The following is a 14,500-nucleotide window of genomic DNA, read 5'->3' as shown; positions in this document are numbered from 1 at the left end:
GGAGTTCTTTGCTTTGGGAAGAGGTGAATTATTACCATAACAAGGATTTGTACCAGAGGATGTCTGAACTTTTAATATTTATGCAGCTTTTACCGTAATAAATTTTCTAAGTGGTCATAAATAAAACAAGATATTTTATCATGGTGATGTGGCCCTGGAAGAATTTGATGCCAAAACTTTTAGCAAGATGTTATTTAAATTGGACTGGTGAGATTGTGAAGTGATAGAAAATGTCTGGCAAATTGATGAGGTTACATGCTTACAAGTTGAGCTCATGGAGAAGCATCCAGAGAATTCAAGTAATGCCAAGTTCCCTAAGACATTTGCATTTTTTGACGATAGCCTGAAACCTTCCAAAAATGTTGTGCTTTTTTTTTTTTTTAATTTTTAATGTTTATTTATTTTTGAGACAGAGAGAGACAGAGCATGAATGGCGGAGGGTCAGAGAGAGAGGGAGACACAGGATCTGAAGCAGGCTCCAGGCTCTGAGCCGTCAGCACAGAGCCCGACGCGGGGCTCGAACTCACGAATCGCGAGATCATGACCTGGGCCGAAGTCGGACGCTTAACCGGCTGAGCCACCCAGGTGCCCCTGTGCTTTTTTTTTTCAAAGTTTATTTATTTATTTTTCAGGAAGAGGGAGAGCACACATGAGCCAGTGGGGGAGGGGCTGAGAGAGAGAGAGAGAGAGAGAGAGAGAGAGAGAGAGAGGGAGAGAGGGAGAGAGGGAACCCTAAGCACTGACCGTGCGGAGCCCGATGCGGGCCTCAAACCCACAAACCGTGGGATCATGACCTGAGCTGAAATCAAGGGTCTGAGGCTGAACCGACTGAGCCACCCAGGTGCCCCTGTGCTTTCTTTATATAACAGAAAAGCTATTGTTATTTTAACAGTTTTGTTCCGTGTATGGTCAGCCGTCAGTGCGGCTCGTGTCTATCCCAAGAACACAGTAAGCGCCTTCCTTCCTCTGGGGAGGCGGTGTAGGTAAGGCTCACTGCACAATTAATGGTGTCTGAAGCTCTCAAGGAACTCAGTTGTTACCGGGACAATGATGTAACCTGTTGTCCAAGCCAAGCCACTGCTGGGAGGGAAGAGGGGCGCCCTTCGTAATCACACCCAAACAGGCGGCCTAACCTGGGACTGTCAGGGCCATGCGCTGCGTGCGTGGTCACCGTCGCGATGACCGCGCTCAGCAAGACAGATGCGTTTGGTGCCGTGACTTGAATTTCATCCAGTTAGTTAATCCTGTGCTCAGGTGGACCGAATAACTCCTGCGTTGAGTCTTCTTACTAATTGCGATGGCAGATGCAAGGTGCCCGACCTCAGAGGTGTCCTCTTTCTCGTGGTGCTACCTCCCTGTAGGCAGTTCCGCTTGTAAAACTAGGAGGATTGAACTCTACCCACCTTTGTCGAGCAGCTAATTGTGATGATGTTTTTTGAAGTCAGAACATCTCAGACTTTAACATGCATAAAATCACCTGCAGATCCGGTTGAAATGTAGATTCTGATTCAGTGGGTGTGGAACGCCCAAGAATTTGTATTTCCGAGAAGCTCCCGATTCATGCTGAGACTGCTGGTCTTTACTTGCTTTGGGCTTCACGTAGCTGGGTAATTATTGTTCTTATTATTCATATTTTAATTATAAGCAGGAGACCAGACTTCACCTTCTTGACAGAAGGAAGGATCAATTTTACGGTCTTCTCTTCCTGGCCAGAGTTCTGTTCTGGCATTAACAAAAAATTAAAAAGAACAGATGCGTGTGGGACCAGGTTCTAGGCTAGCCGTGTGCTTTGGGTGCACAGAGAAAGATGGGCCCTCTGGTCCCTAGGGTGCTTTCAAGGGAACTTTCACACCGTGGTGGCTGTGCCTCAGAGTCTGGTTGGGGCTCCAGAAATTTAAATTTAAACCACCGGATGCATCAATGGATAAAGGATGAGTGAATGAACTAACGTCGAGAAATAGGAACTCTATACATAGCTGAACCCTCGGGTGGGGCAGTGTAGCCTCCCAGACTCTGAGACTTGGGCCACAGTTTTGTACTTTACAGGGGGCTTGCCATTTGTTATGAGACCGACTGCTTTGTCTTTGTTGTAGTCCTGCCAAGCCAGATCTTACTTCTTCAGAAATAACACAAGGATTCTTATTTTTAAATAAAGATCAAAGATAGTTGTGGAAAAACTCGTAATGAATTATTCAGATGCATTAGGTCACCATAGCTAATTATTGGCATCTTAGGCTCCAGTTGTAGAAACAACATTTCTACCGTTTTCCTCTTTACAACAGCGGGGATAGATACCCACAGTGTCTTTGTGTATCTTAGAGTGAGGGTGAATCTTTGAAATAGAAATACCACCACACTAATAGTATAGGAGGCATAATTAGAATAATAATTAGAGTAATTGCTTCTTGGACACTTTTTAAAAAATTTTTAATGTTTATTATTTTGCGAGAGAGAGAGAGTAGCGGGGAGGAGCAGAGAGAGGGAGACACAGCATCTGAAGCAGGCTCCAGCCTCCGAGCTGTCAGCACAGAGCCTGACATGGGGCTCCAACCCATGGACCGCAGACCACGAGATCAGGACCTGAGCTGAAGTCAGATGCTTAACTGACTGAGCCACCCAGGCGCCCCCTCTTGGGCACTTCTAATAATGACCGTCTTCTCAATTCATTCCTCCCTTGTTCTGTCTGTACCTCTTCTGTGGTTCTTGGGGCGTTTCCCCTTGCATTGTTGGTTTCCGCATACATCCCTTTTCCTGTTCCTGGTAGGGGAGCCGGAAGGGTCCCCAGCTGCTTAGTAGGGTCCCTCGCACACAGCGGGATGCTCGGCGAAGATGAGCCCAGTGGGTCGGTCTCCCTCCCAAACCTGACTTGCCTTCACGGCTTTGTCCGCTTCCCTGGGCAGAGCTCTGCTCTGTACACGCGGAAATCAGCCAGCGTCAAGCCAGGGCTGCTTCAGACCTGGCAACCCTCGATACGAGACAAAACCCCTGCAGGTGTGTCTCTAAAAGAAACCCAGGCTAGGGCTTAAATTATCTGACATATAATGTTCATCCAGTAAATGTCATTTTGAAATCAATCCGCATTGGTGTTTTGTAACCTTGTTCAAAACAGTCTGCCCTTGTCGAGGTACCAGTGGCTTTAGAAACACCATGTCTGAACAGCTCTACACTAAGACCGCTCGAAAGGCTGCAGACGGCTAAGCTTTGTTAAGGGTACGACTAGATGTACTATTGTGTTTAATGAAAATGGCTCTGTGGAAACAGTACCGAGAGCAGGACATACCTGAAAAGGAGCAAAGTAGAAATTTGCCTCTTTTTGCTGTAGGAAAAGAATTTTGCAGGGGAGCGGCGTGGGGTTCGGGCCCGGGACTGTTTGGCGTTTCCAGTGTGGACTCTTGTGCGAGGCTGGCCTGTCTTCCGTCTGCGGCTTGGCGGAGAACGGCAGGTGGTTTGCAGCCGAGAAGGCAGAGGGGCTTCAGGATGTGCTAATGCAGGGAGGACGCTAGAGAAAAGCGTCCCTCGGGAACTCGGCCCGTTTGTTTCCTGGCACGTTAGTGTGTTCGCGCTCGTGAGCTCCATCAGCTTGCGTGAGTTCGAGACCACCGCTCGGACCGAGGCACTGAACTGGTGGGGCCGAGGAAGCTGCTGGAGACCAGTGTCCAGAAAACCTGGGGGGCCTGCCGGCCTCTGGAGAGGAGGGTGCCAAGACGGGATTTAAAGAACTGAAAAGAAGCTTTCCGAAGAAAGTGTGTATAAAGTTAGGATCAGCAGGAAATGTAAAGATTAATGAGCATGATAACAGCTGCATTTGTGCATTTTTAAAGAAGCTTTATTTGTAATAACTTTTCTTTTACGTACGGTTTACGTTTAATTTCCGTAGCAAACTATTTCCCAACTGGTGTCCTGTATATTAAATCTCTTCCTTCTGTAAAGATGAATTAGGGAGTGGAAACATGTTCTGTGCTCAAATAATTTGGGGAAATGCGTGTAGAAATTAATTAAGATTTCTATCCTCAGAAGCGAGGACTGCTCATAACTTTTAATATGCTGATTTGAATTGGGAATCTGCAGGAAAGAAATGTATTTGGGGGGAATCTCATGGACCAATCTGACCTGCTTTTATCACTGTGTCTTTCACCACAGAGCAGGGCCTCCCCTCAGTGAACACGGGCCTGGGACTCGGCCAGTGCCCAGCGAAGGTCGAGGAACTTCACACGCAGTTGGATTCCCTAGATACAAAATGACGACTGTAGGAAGAGTCTCTCACTTGTTTGGTTATTTAACTCATTTTTTAAAAAATTTTTTAATGTTTATTTATTTTTGAGAGAGGGAGAGACAGAGTGCAAGCTGGGGGCGGGGCACAGAGAGAGAGGGAGGCACAGAATCCGAAGCAGGCTCCAGGCTCCAAGCTGTCAGCCCAGAGCCCGACGTGGGGCTCGAACTCACAAACCGTGAGATCGTGACCTGAGCCGAAGTCGGACGCTCAACCGACTGAGCCTCCCAGGCAACCCTATTTGACTCATTTTTAAGGACACATCTGTAATTCCCTTCAGGAAGAGATGTGCATGGTGCTGTCTGTGGGACACTTTGAATGAAAAGCTTTATTCGTCTGTTTTTTCGTCTGTTCTCTCTTCAGTGGAAAGTTCGCTGTGTACCTCAGGCAAAATATACGCCACACAGATTCATCGTTTTTCCATCTCAAACTGTGGTATCGCAGGCCTAACCTCCATGCTGACCTCATTTTTTTTTCCTGCCTTTCCTTCCCCATCTTAACTTCATCATCTGTTAATTAAACGCTAATTAATATTCACTGAAATTTTTATTATCACTGCTCATCCTTTTTTGGGAGGAACTTGTTGGAGTGTTAATAAAATTTTGCAAAGGGTTAGTTTTACCGCCAAGCGGCATTATACCTGAGTTACGGTGTTGAATCAGGAGAGATACCTAAGTGAACTGAAAATAAATTTAAATCCTGTGGCTTAAAGAATAAAATGACAGAGATTTAAAGCACCATCTCCTTTAGGTTGACCAAAAGGGTCAAACTGCGTGGATTCCCATGCTGTTTACAGATGCAGTCTTTATACACTTTAAGTTCCTTTGTGAGTTTGCTTACCTTATATTTAAATAATAGCAGTAGTCAACAGATAGTCAATGAGGGTTAGATAGTGCATGTGATTCACATTCATAGACTTCCAAAGGAAATGAAATGGTAAAATACACAAATACATGATCTCAGTATATACTAAAAGCACCAATATATATAATGATCACTCAATATATATTAAAAGCATCCATTCACTCAATAAATTCTTAGTATAAGTTGCCATTCTAGGTACCGTGGGAAAGTGTCCATCCCCTCATTGGTAATTTAAAAATAATACTAAGAAAAAAAAAAAATACTAACAGGGGGCACCTGGGTGGCTCAGTGGGTTGGGCGTCCGACTTCGGCTCAGGTCATGATCTCACGGTTCATGGGTTCGAGCCCCGCGTTGGGCTCTGGGCTGACAGCTCAGAGCCTGGAGCCTGCTTCGGATTCTGTCCCCACCCCCCACCCCCCGCCTCTCCCCTGCTCATGCTCTCTCTCTGTCTCAAAAATAAATTAAAAAAACATTTAAAAAAATGTAAAAATAATACTACCAGGGTCTCCTAGAATATAAATTCCTTGAGAACTGAGATTTTTATCAATCTGATTCACTGATATATCAACTTCGCCTGTCACATGATGGGCAATGAATAAATATTTGTTGAGTGAACTGTCTTTCGGCTAAAACCTACTAACTGATACTTGTAGATGCCTGCATTGCAAGTTTCTTCTTAATAATCTTTAACGGTGTCTGTGCCTGACTTAGTGGAGAGTAGTTCACCCTTTACAAAGCTCTACTGCCTTTCTTTTTCCTTTGGGAGCTAAAAGCCTAAGTGGTATTAGTGATGAAAGTCTGAACGGTTGGGCATGTCGAAGGTACACAGGGCACCGCTTCCAAGCTAACCACAGGCAAAAGATAAAACCCTAACTTTTTTTTTTTTAAATTTTTTTTAACGTTTTTTATTTTTGAGACAGGGAGAGACAGAGCATGAACAGGGGAGGGTCAGAGAGAGAGGGAGACACAGAATCTGAAACAGGCTCCAGGCTCCGAGCTGTCAGCACAGAGCCCGACGCGGGGCTCGAACTCACGGACCGCGAGATCGTGACCCGAGCCGAAGTCGGCCGCTTAACCGACTGAGCCACCCAGGCGCCCCAAACCCTAACTTTTCTTGAGCTCTTACGAGAGTTGAGGTCACAGGCCCGTGAAGTGGCCTGAATCCCGGAGATGCAGGCTGGCTCACCTGTGGCGAAGCATGGCAGAAGGCCAGGCTGCCTTGCAGAAGGGTGAGGAAAAACCAGAGAACATCTTCACAGATTGTTGGGGGCCAAGTGTGGGCTGGCCTGTCAGTCTGGAAGAGCTGAGGGCCCCGATACAGAGGGAGTTTGCACCCCCCTGTAGGCTCTTTTCCATCGGCCGTCACCAGGTGTGCTGAGAACCTGTGGGTGCGGGGTGGGAGACCACCTGGGGCCACCCTCAGTGTTGCAGGCCTACAGGAGGTGACTGGCGGCTGTGCAGAAACACCACAGAACCCTGCCTCCTTGGGCAAAGATCAAGAAAGCAACAGAATCAGACTCAGGGACTTGAGAATAACTAAGAACTAGCACAGCTTTAAAGGAACTGTCAGAAGACAGGGATTTCAATCAGTCTGTTGAAGGAAAAGGTGGGCAACCTGTATGAACAGATGAAACAGGAGGTGGTGAGTGTGCGACACGCCCAGATGGAAACGCAGGAAGTAAAGCCATGAGGTCCTATGAGAAGAATTCCTTTGAGGGGCTCATCCGTGCACTTGACACAGCCGAGGGAAGAATGTGAGCTCCGTGAACTTAACGGGAGGTCAGTAGAAATTACCCAAGCTGAAATACAAGGGGGAGGAAGGAGTAGGGACAGGGACAGAACAGAGCATCCAAGAACTTCGGGGCCAATGGAGCTCCACAAAGGAGAAGAGAGAGCTAATGAGGCAGAAGAACTGTTTGAAGGGATAACGGCTGAGGATTTGCCCAAAATAATGAAAACCAAGCCAGAGATCCAGGACGCTTTGAGAACCCCAAGTGGGACAGGTAACAAAGAGAACACACTTAGAGACTCCATGGTCAAAAATAAAGAGAGAACTCTGAAGGCAGCCACAGGAAAAAATAAAGACAGCCACAGATAGAAATGACAGCAGACTCCTCACCAGAAACTATGGAAGTTCGAACTATCAAGATCCATAGCATGAGACACATCCGGTTAAAACGTCATCAGACAAGGGAACATTTTCTGATTAGTAGCAGTGTTTTCTAAGTGAGAGCTGAACCCTACAGATGAAGAACTCCGTGTCTGATAACCAATTCTACCTAAAGTGATTTTCCGAATGAGCGTTGATGACCACGTTTTGCGGCAGACGTTGAAATCTGGAAGATAGGCTAATGACATGTTGGTGGACTTCAGTGGCCTAAAAACCTTAAAATAATCACCACGGTGGAGAAAGTATCCTCTTCTCAAGCTGGGCAATTTGAGGAGGCACGTGTGTTTCATCACACGTGTTTGGACTAGTTTACAAATGAAGAGTATTAGGAAACTATGAGAGTACATTTCCTTATGAAGAACTTGATCACTGGGTGCCACAGGAAGAGGACTGTTCAGCCAAAATTCCTGTCTCCGAAGAATTTATGACTCTAAAACAGACCGTGTTTACAGAATATGTAGACAAAACAGTAACACATAAATAAAATTTGTCGAAATCCATGATGATTGTATTACCCAGGGCTAGTGTAATAGGGAATAATACTACCCACCACTTATTCAGCATCTAGTCTAACATAGTATGTTTTTAAGTTACATTATGTTGTTCAGTCCTCGTCTAATTCCACCAAAAGATAATATTAACATCTTGCCAGTGAGGAAAGCGTGTCTTAGAGAAGTTCAGTACATCCTCCAACATTCTGCCGCTGTGCTGGTAAATGGTGCAGTTAGGATTCACACTTGGTTTCATCTGGCTCCGAAACCTGTTCTCTTTCCTTTACGCTCCAGTGAATCATAATAATGGGAGTTCAGAGGCAGGTGTTGGTTTAAGGCAGACCATGCTCTCAGCTCTCCTCTAACGAGTCTAAGAAGAAGGCTCCTGGAAGCAATGGTATCTCTGGATATGGGATGATGTGGAGTAGCCATTTTAGCAGGCAGAAGTTAAGGATGCTGGAAATACCACTCTGGAAAACAGTATGGGGGTTCTTCAAAAAATTAAAAATGGAACTGCCCTACGACCCAGCAATTGCACTACTGGGAGTTTATCCAAAGGTCATAAAAATGCTGATTCGAAGGGACACATGCACCCCAATGTTTACAGCAGCACTATCAACAATAGCCAAATTATGGAAAGAGCCCAAATGTCCATCAACTGACGAATGGATAAAGAAGATGTGGTGTATATATACAATGGAATACTACTTGGCAGTGAAAAAGAATGAAATCTTCCTGTTTGCAACAACGTGGATGGAACTAGAGGGTATTATGCTTAGCAGAATAAATCAGTCAGAGAAAGACCTATCGCATGATGCCACTTATATGTGGAATTTGAGAAACTCAACAGATAAACGAAGGGGAAGGGAAGGAAAAAAGAGGGACACAAATCATAAGAGACTCTTCAATACAGAGAACAAACTGAGGCTTGCTGGATGGGGGAAGGGTGAGGGGATAGGCTAAATGGGTGATGGGCACTGGGTGTCATAGGTAAGAGATGAATCACTGGGCTCTACTCCTGAAGCTAAGACTGCACTGTGTAACTAACGTGAATGTAAAAAAAAAAAAAAAAAAAAAGATGCTGGAAATAGCCTGAAAGACCCAAGACAGCCGTCCAGTTGTGCCATTTCTTACATCATTCTTCAAAAAAAATTTTTTTTCTTAATGTTTATTTATTTTTTAGAGAGCACAAGAAGGGAGGGGCAGAGAGAGAGAGAACGAGACACAGAATCCGAAGCAGGCTCCAGGCTCTGAGCTGTGAGTGCAGAGCCTGATGTGGGGCTTGGACCCACAGACCATGAGATCATGACCGGAGCTGAAATTGGATGCTCAGCCACCTGAGCCACCCAGGTGTCTCATGACATCATTGTTTACCCGAATTAGTCGATCTGAACTTTATTCTTGATTTATAGCATTCTTCGTATGCTAGTAGGATTCTTTTCAATCTTGAATGTAGGTGGCAGCGTCCAGATCCCAAGGAGAGCTGGGAATGACATGTCATCGTTGGGATCGGAGGCTTAGCGGTCCATGAACGTACTTCCTACCTTGGAAATTATGAAGATTGAAGTAGAATCTGCTAAAAAGTGCAAGGGATGAGGGGCGCCCAGGTGGCTCAGTCGGTTGAGTGTCTGTCTGACCCTTGGTTTCCACTCAGGTCGTGAACTCATGGTTTGTGGGTTCGGGCCCCGCGTCGGGCTCTGTGCTGACAGTGCAGAGCCTGCCCGAGATTCTCTCTCTCTCTCCCTCTCTTTCTCTGTCCCTCCCCCACTTGTGCTGTCAATGTCATCTCAAAATAAATAAATAAACTTAAAAATTAAAAAAAAAATGCGGTTGACGATACGGTGAAACAGTTATTTCTGATGCTATGGGCTTTTATAAATTTTTAATTTAATATAATGAAAACTAATTGCAGTACTGTTTGAGGTTCGGGTGTCTTAAATGCATTTTTATTTATATATCGTTGCTCATTACCTGACGCTTGGATGCATTCGTATTCTGTTTCTTCAGTATATCAAATGTGAGTGTCTTCACATTAGGAGACCATTGAAATATCTGTGCCACTCGGTAGGTACAACCACTTCCGGAAGGACAGCAAAATTTGGTTGATTTCAATGTTGATTATCATGACTCTGGGGCAGAGGGAGAGGGAGACACAGAATCGGAAGCAGGCTCCAGGCTCCGAGGCATCAGCACAGAGCTTGACACGGGGCTCGAACTCAGGAACCCTGAGATTATGACCTGAGCCGAAGTCGGACGCTCAACCGACTGAGCCACCCACGCGCCCCCAGGAAACATTTTTCTAATTTGAATTTTAAGATTTAACTTCTAAATATTTTTATTAAAGAGATTCTCATATAACTTGAAAATCAATTTGTATGGTATTTGAAGTTTTGTCCTATTTTTGTTCTTGTAAGAAAAAAAGGAAGTACTGTCTAAGAGAATAACATAAACATAGGCATGCTTCATTTTCTTGTGCTTCGCTTTATTGTGCTTTTCAAATGTTACATTTTTTACAAATTGATGTTTTGTGGCAACTTTGCACCAAGCAGGTGTGCGGGTGCCGCATCTCCAACAGGGTTTGCCCCCTTTGTGTTTCTGTGTCACATTTTGGTAATTCTTGCAGTATTTCAAACTTTCGTTATTATTGAATCTGTCACAGTGAGCTGTGATCGGTGATTACAACTCACCGGAAGCTTAGAGGACGGTTAGCATATTTTAGTAATGAAGTATTTTTAAATTAAGGTATATATATTTTGTTTTGTTTTGTTTAGGCATAATGGTATTGCCCACTCAATAGGCTACAGCATAGTGTAAATGTAACTTGTGTATGCACCGGGAAACCCCAGAATTCCTTTAACTGGCTTTATTGTGATACTCACTTTGGTGTGGAGGTCTGAACTAAAACTGCGGGAGATAGAGCAGCGGTGACAAGCTTACATCCCTTCCAGCCGCTGAAATGCGCTGATTCATTTCAATAGACGAAGAGCCAAAATCCATGGATCAAGAGCCACACTAGATTTTTATTTATTTTTAAGTTTCTATTCAAATTCCCCTTGGTTAGGGTACAGTGTAGTATTTCAGGTGTACAAAACAGTGATTCAGCACTCCCGTCCAGTACCCAGTGCTCCTTACAAGGGAATCCCTAGTCCCCCAAACGAGGTTTTTAAAAAATCTGTTTCTCTGTTTACACCTCACGTGCTATAAACATACTATTTAATTTGCGACTTGGTGGATTTATGATTCTTTTCTTTGAACCAGTCTACCCCCATCGTACGTAACTTCTACTTATATTTTTGGTAAAACGTTCCTTGAATTTACTACGGAATGTAGAGTAGGCCTTGAAGACATAATTTTGGGAGGTTTGTTTGGACCTATCCCTTGATTTTGAAATAATCACAGATTCACGGGAAGCGGCACAAAGTAACCCGCAGGTCCCATGTCACCTTCAGCAGCGATGGTACTCACTTCCTCAGGCGGTGACTTTTTGTGTCACTACAGCAGCCCACGTGTCTCCTTTTTACTACATAAGTTTTGATGAACTGTTTTTAGCTGTCCTTGTTCTTACGTGGTGTCTTTCTTCGCATCTTTTGTTTTATTGTAAACCCGACAAGGAAAGAATTAAGCCTCATTAAATTTGTTCCTTTGACGTGTGCCATTTCTATGGGGGTTTGTCTCCGAGGGGTTGGCCTGTCAAGACTCTGAACGGAAAGGGGTGTGTTGGGTTTGGGTCTGGGATCCAGTACTTGGCATTTCCGTATCATTGTCCGGAGAGCAGAAGGAGTAAACCTTTCAAAGTTGCCTGGCCTGCTGTGGGACGCCCGGCTCCTCGTTTCCCCACACCCCCTCCAGCGGGGGCACCCCGCCACGGGCCTTGCCAGCCCTGCGTCTCCCACTGCTGACTGGATGCTCCTCATCCAGCGCCCACCCCCCCATCCCCGGGGCTGCCGCATCCCGGGCCCGATTGCGATCCCAGAGCTCCCCCAGGGCTGATGACTCAGTGGACCACTCTCCCCAACTTTCTCTAACCTCCTTAAGCCTCAGAATCCACCTCGTCGCCTATGAGATGCCCGTCCAGGGAGCCCTACACCCGAGCGGCCTCTCGCCTGTGGTCTGTGCAGCGTCCCCTTCTTTTTCAAGAACCTCAGGCTCCCATGGCCTCTTCTCCAGTTTGTGTCCCTCTAGGCCTCATTACCTTCAGCCTGTCTTGAGCCTGCTTGTGCGTTTCCCAACCTCAAACAAAAGCTTCCTCCCCTCTGCCCCTGCTGCCCTCACCCTGCTCCTCTCCGCACACGTCTGGAAACGGTGCTGGGTCATATGTATTCACCGTCTCTGGGTCTCACCTCCCACTCAGCTCAAGCCGTCTAGAGCGGTGCCCCTGCCCCTGTCATTCCAGCAGTTGCTTAGGTTGCTGACGTGCGTCACTGGGGCACTAACTATAGCCTCCTGTTTTTTCCTGATCCATTTCCGCCTTCCTCCTATCCAGTGTCTCCACTGCAGCCAAAGGGATCTTTCAGAAACGCAAACCTGACCTTGTGACTCCTTTGCTCTAAACTCCCCAGCGGCTTACCCCGAGGACTCCCGAGGGTGGAGACCAGTGTCCCCGCTTGGCTCCTGCCTGCCTCTCCAGCCCGGTGGGACCCGCTTTTCCTGCCCACGGCTCTTTCACCTCGTGCCGGCAGCCCTCCTCTTCTCTGCCTGGGATGCTCCTTGCTCCCGGCCGCCCATCCCTTGTCTCGTTAATGCCCGTTCGTTTTGCACATTGCACTTCTACGTGAGTCCCTCATCTAAGCCTGTCTGCGCTGTTTTCTCACACCGACCTGCATGCCTTTCCATCTTTGCACTCACAACAGTCGGTGACTCCTAAAAATTGTGCCTACGTGGGTAATGCCAGCTTGTGAAGCTCGCGGGGCCGGGGCCCTGTCTGGTGGCCCTTTTGTGTCCCCGATGCCTGATACAGTGCTCGTCCACAGTACTCTTCATTTTTGGGTAAATGAGAAAATGCCATCCTGCCACACAGACTTTTCGAGAATGGAAACAAAACTCTTAAAGCTTTGTGAGTCATAAAAAACCCAAGTGTAGCGCGAGTCCCGTCAGCGGAAGGTATCACGTAAAGTAGGGGTTTAGGGAAACCTGAACGTCCTGGTACGAGTTCTTGGCATAGATGACTTAACTAAGGCTTGACCTTTTCAAATCCCGTCTGAGGAAATTTTTGTTTCACTCAGGATGGCCGCCCCTGGTGTGAGAAAGCCCCAGGCCTTTCACCTGCCCTGGAATGTGTACTATAGAGCCTTAAACTTTCCTTTTTTCTTTTCTTTCTTTTGCCTCGTTTGCCTTTCTTACGGCCAAACAGAAAGAGGAGAGAACAGGCTTTGTTGTCTGAGCCTCCGTCACGTCCTGGTGTAGTCTTGCACTCAAGGAGCCCTTTTAAACGATTGTTCTCGTGTTCGTTCATTTCTTCCGGAAAGATTTACTGAGCATCTGCTGTGGGGCGGGCACTCCGAGGAGATACACACACCTACATCGCCGTGCCCGGTGCCCCTGCCAGCAGACCGCTCCCAGTGTCCTCCTTCGGTGGTTCATGTGCACAGCTGGAGTGCTGCTAACCCGCCTTGTGCCTCCCTGATGTGTTTCTCTGTAGGGAGGCTTTTCGCGTCATTTAGATTATAAGTAGAGTTGCACAGAGTGGTCACCTTTCTCAGGAAACGTCAGTATTAGTGACTTTCAAGTAGAGTCAGTTGACCGACGTGCTTCCTCGACCAGATCGTTATTTTATTTCTACGTGAGTGTGTGTGGTGCTGTGTGATGAGGCCTAATCGGTCTCAGGCAGGAAGCCCCAAAGCAGACAGGGCCATGCCACTGAGCTTCCAAGTTCTGCACCTGTCTCAAGGCTGGAAAAGAAGAGAATGTGCAATTCACTGTCATGGTCCTTTGTTGGGACAGCCAGTCAGCTTCACTGCAGGCTGACACCCAAGAATTGTCGTCTGTTTTTTGACACCTCACTCTTTTATTCCTGTCATCTGTTATTATATGCACTTAAGAGCCAACAGAGCACTTGGACAGGCTTCCACCGGTAACAGCGGTACAGAAAAAGCGTTAACTTTTACTAAGGCTTTCAATAGACGTTTAGAGGTCGACGCTACCACGCTCTTTGCCTACGGTGCTGTCTTTGCACGTACAGACCTTAATTTGACAGTCACTGCGATTAAATTCTATGAATTTTTGCGTCTGATGCCATCCTTAACTCTCTTGCCTGATAAGCAGCCAGTGCGGTGACTTAGGAAGCAGTTGACTCACACACGTGTTCTTTTGTTTTTCAAGTCGCTGCCCAAAAATATGGTGTCTCGGCTTTGTGAGTCCAAAAAGGTGGGTGCTGCAGCCGATATGCAACTTCAGGTATGTATGTACCTTTGTTCTCACGTTTTCCAGAGCGGTTATTCAGAATAAATATGTAACTTTAAGTTCTTGCCAACGCTCCACCTTGATTATAATGATTATGCTTCTAACACATCTTCCACCTGACTTCAAAGAACTTGACCAAAACCGACTCATTCGGGCCTCGCGCTGTCCTTGGGAAATGGACGTTGAATACGTTTATTTCCAGGTTTTCAGCCGGGAAAGTCAAACCTCGGAGGAGTCACGGGACTTCTTCTAACTCCTACATTTCAGCCTGCAAGTTAGGTTTTTAGTCACTTTGTCTTTTTAAA

The 14,500-nt window shown here is 46.3% G+C and overlaps 1 protein-coding gene across 6 annotated transcripts in view; it reads left to right on the top strand.

Moving 5' to 3' along the window:
• Window positions 1-14,500, top strand: part of LOC102960672 (mitochondrial intermediate peptidase) — a 162,892-nt gene that overhangs the window by 77,324 nt on the left and 71,068 nt on the right. For 5 of the 6 annotated variants that reach the window (XR_006216036.1, XR_006216046.1, XM_042982618.1 and 2 more), the window contains exon 15: window positions 14,115-14,189. Coding sequence is in view for 3 of the 6 variants with exons in the window: in XM_042982618.1 (XP_042838552.1) it covers window positions 14,115-14,189 (75 nt within the window). In the remaining 3 variants the exon portion in view is untranslated. Of the gene's footprint in view, window positions 1-14,114; window positions 14,192-14,500 lie in introns of those variants that run through there. The other variant, XM_042982625.1, reaches the window with a different exon arrangement.

This window comes from Panthera tigris, chromosome A1 (genome assembly GCF_018350195.1).
Source record: "Panthera tigris isolate Pti1 chromosome A1, P.tigris_Pti1_mat1.1, whole genome shotgun sequence".
Classification (NCBI taxonomy): domain Eukaryota; kingdom Metazoa; phylum Chordata; class Mammalia; order Carnivora; family Felidae; genus Panthera; species Panthera tigris.
The sequence above is the reverse complement of the archived record's forward strand: the minus strand, read 5'-3'. Positions and strand labels throughout refer to the sequence as shown.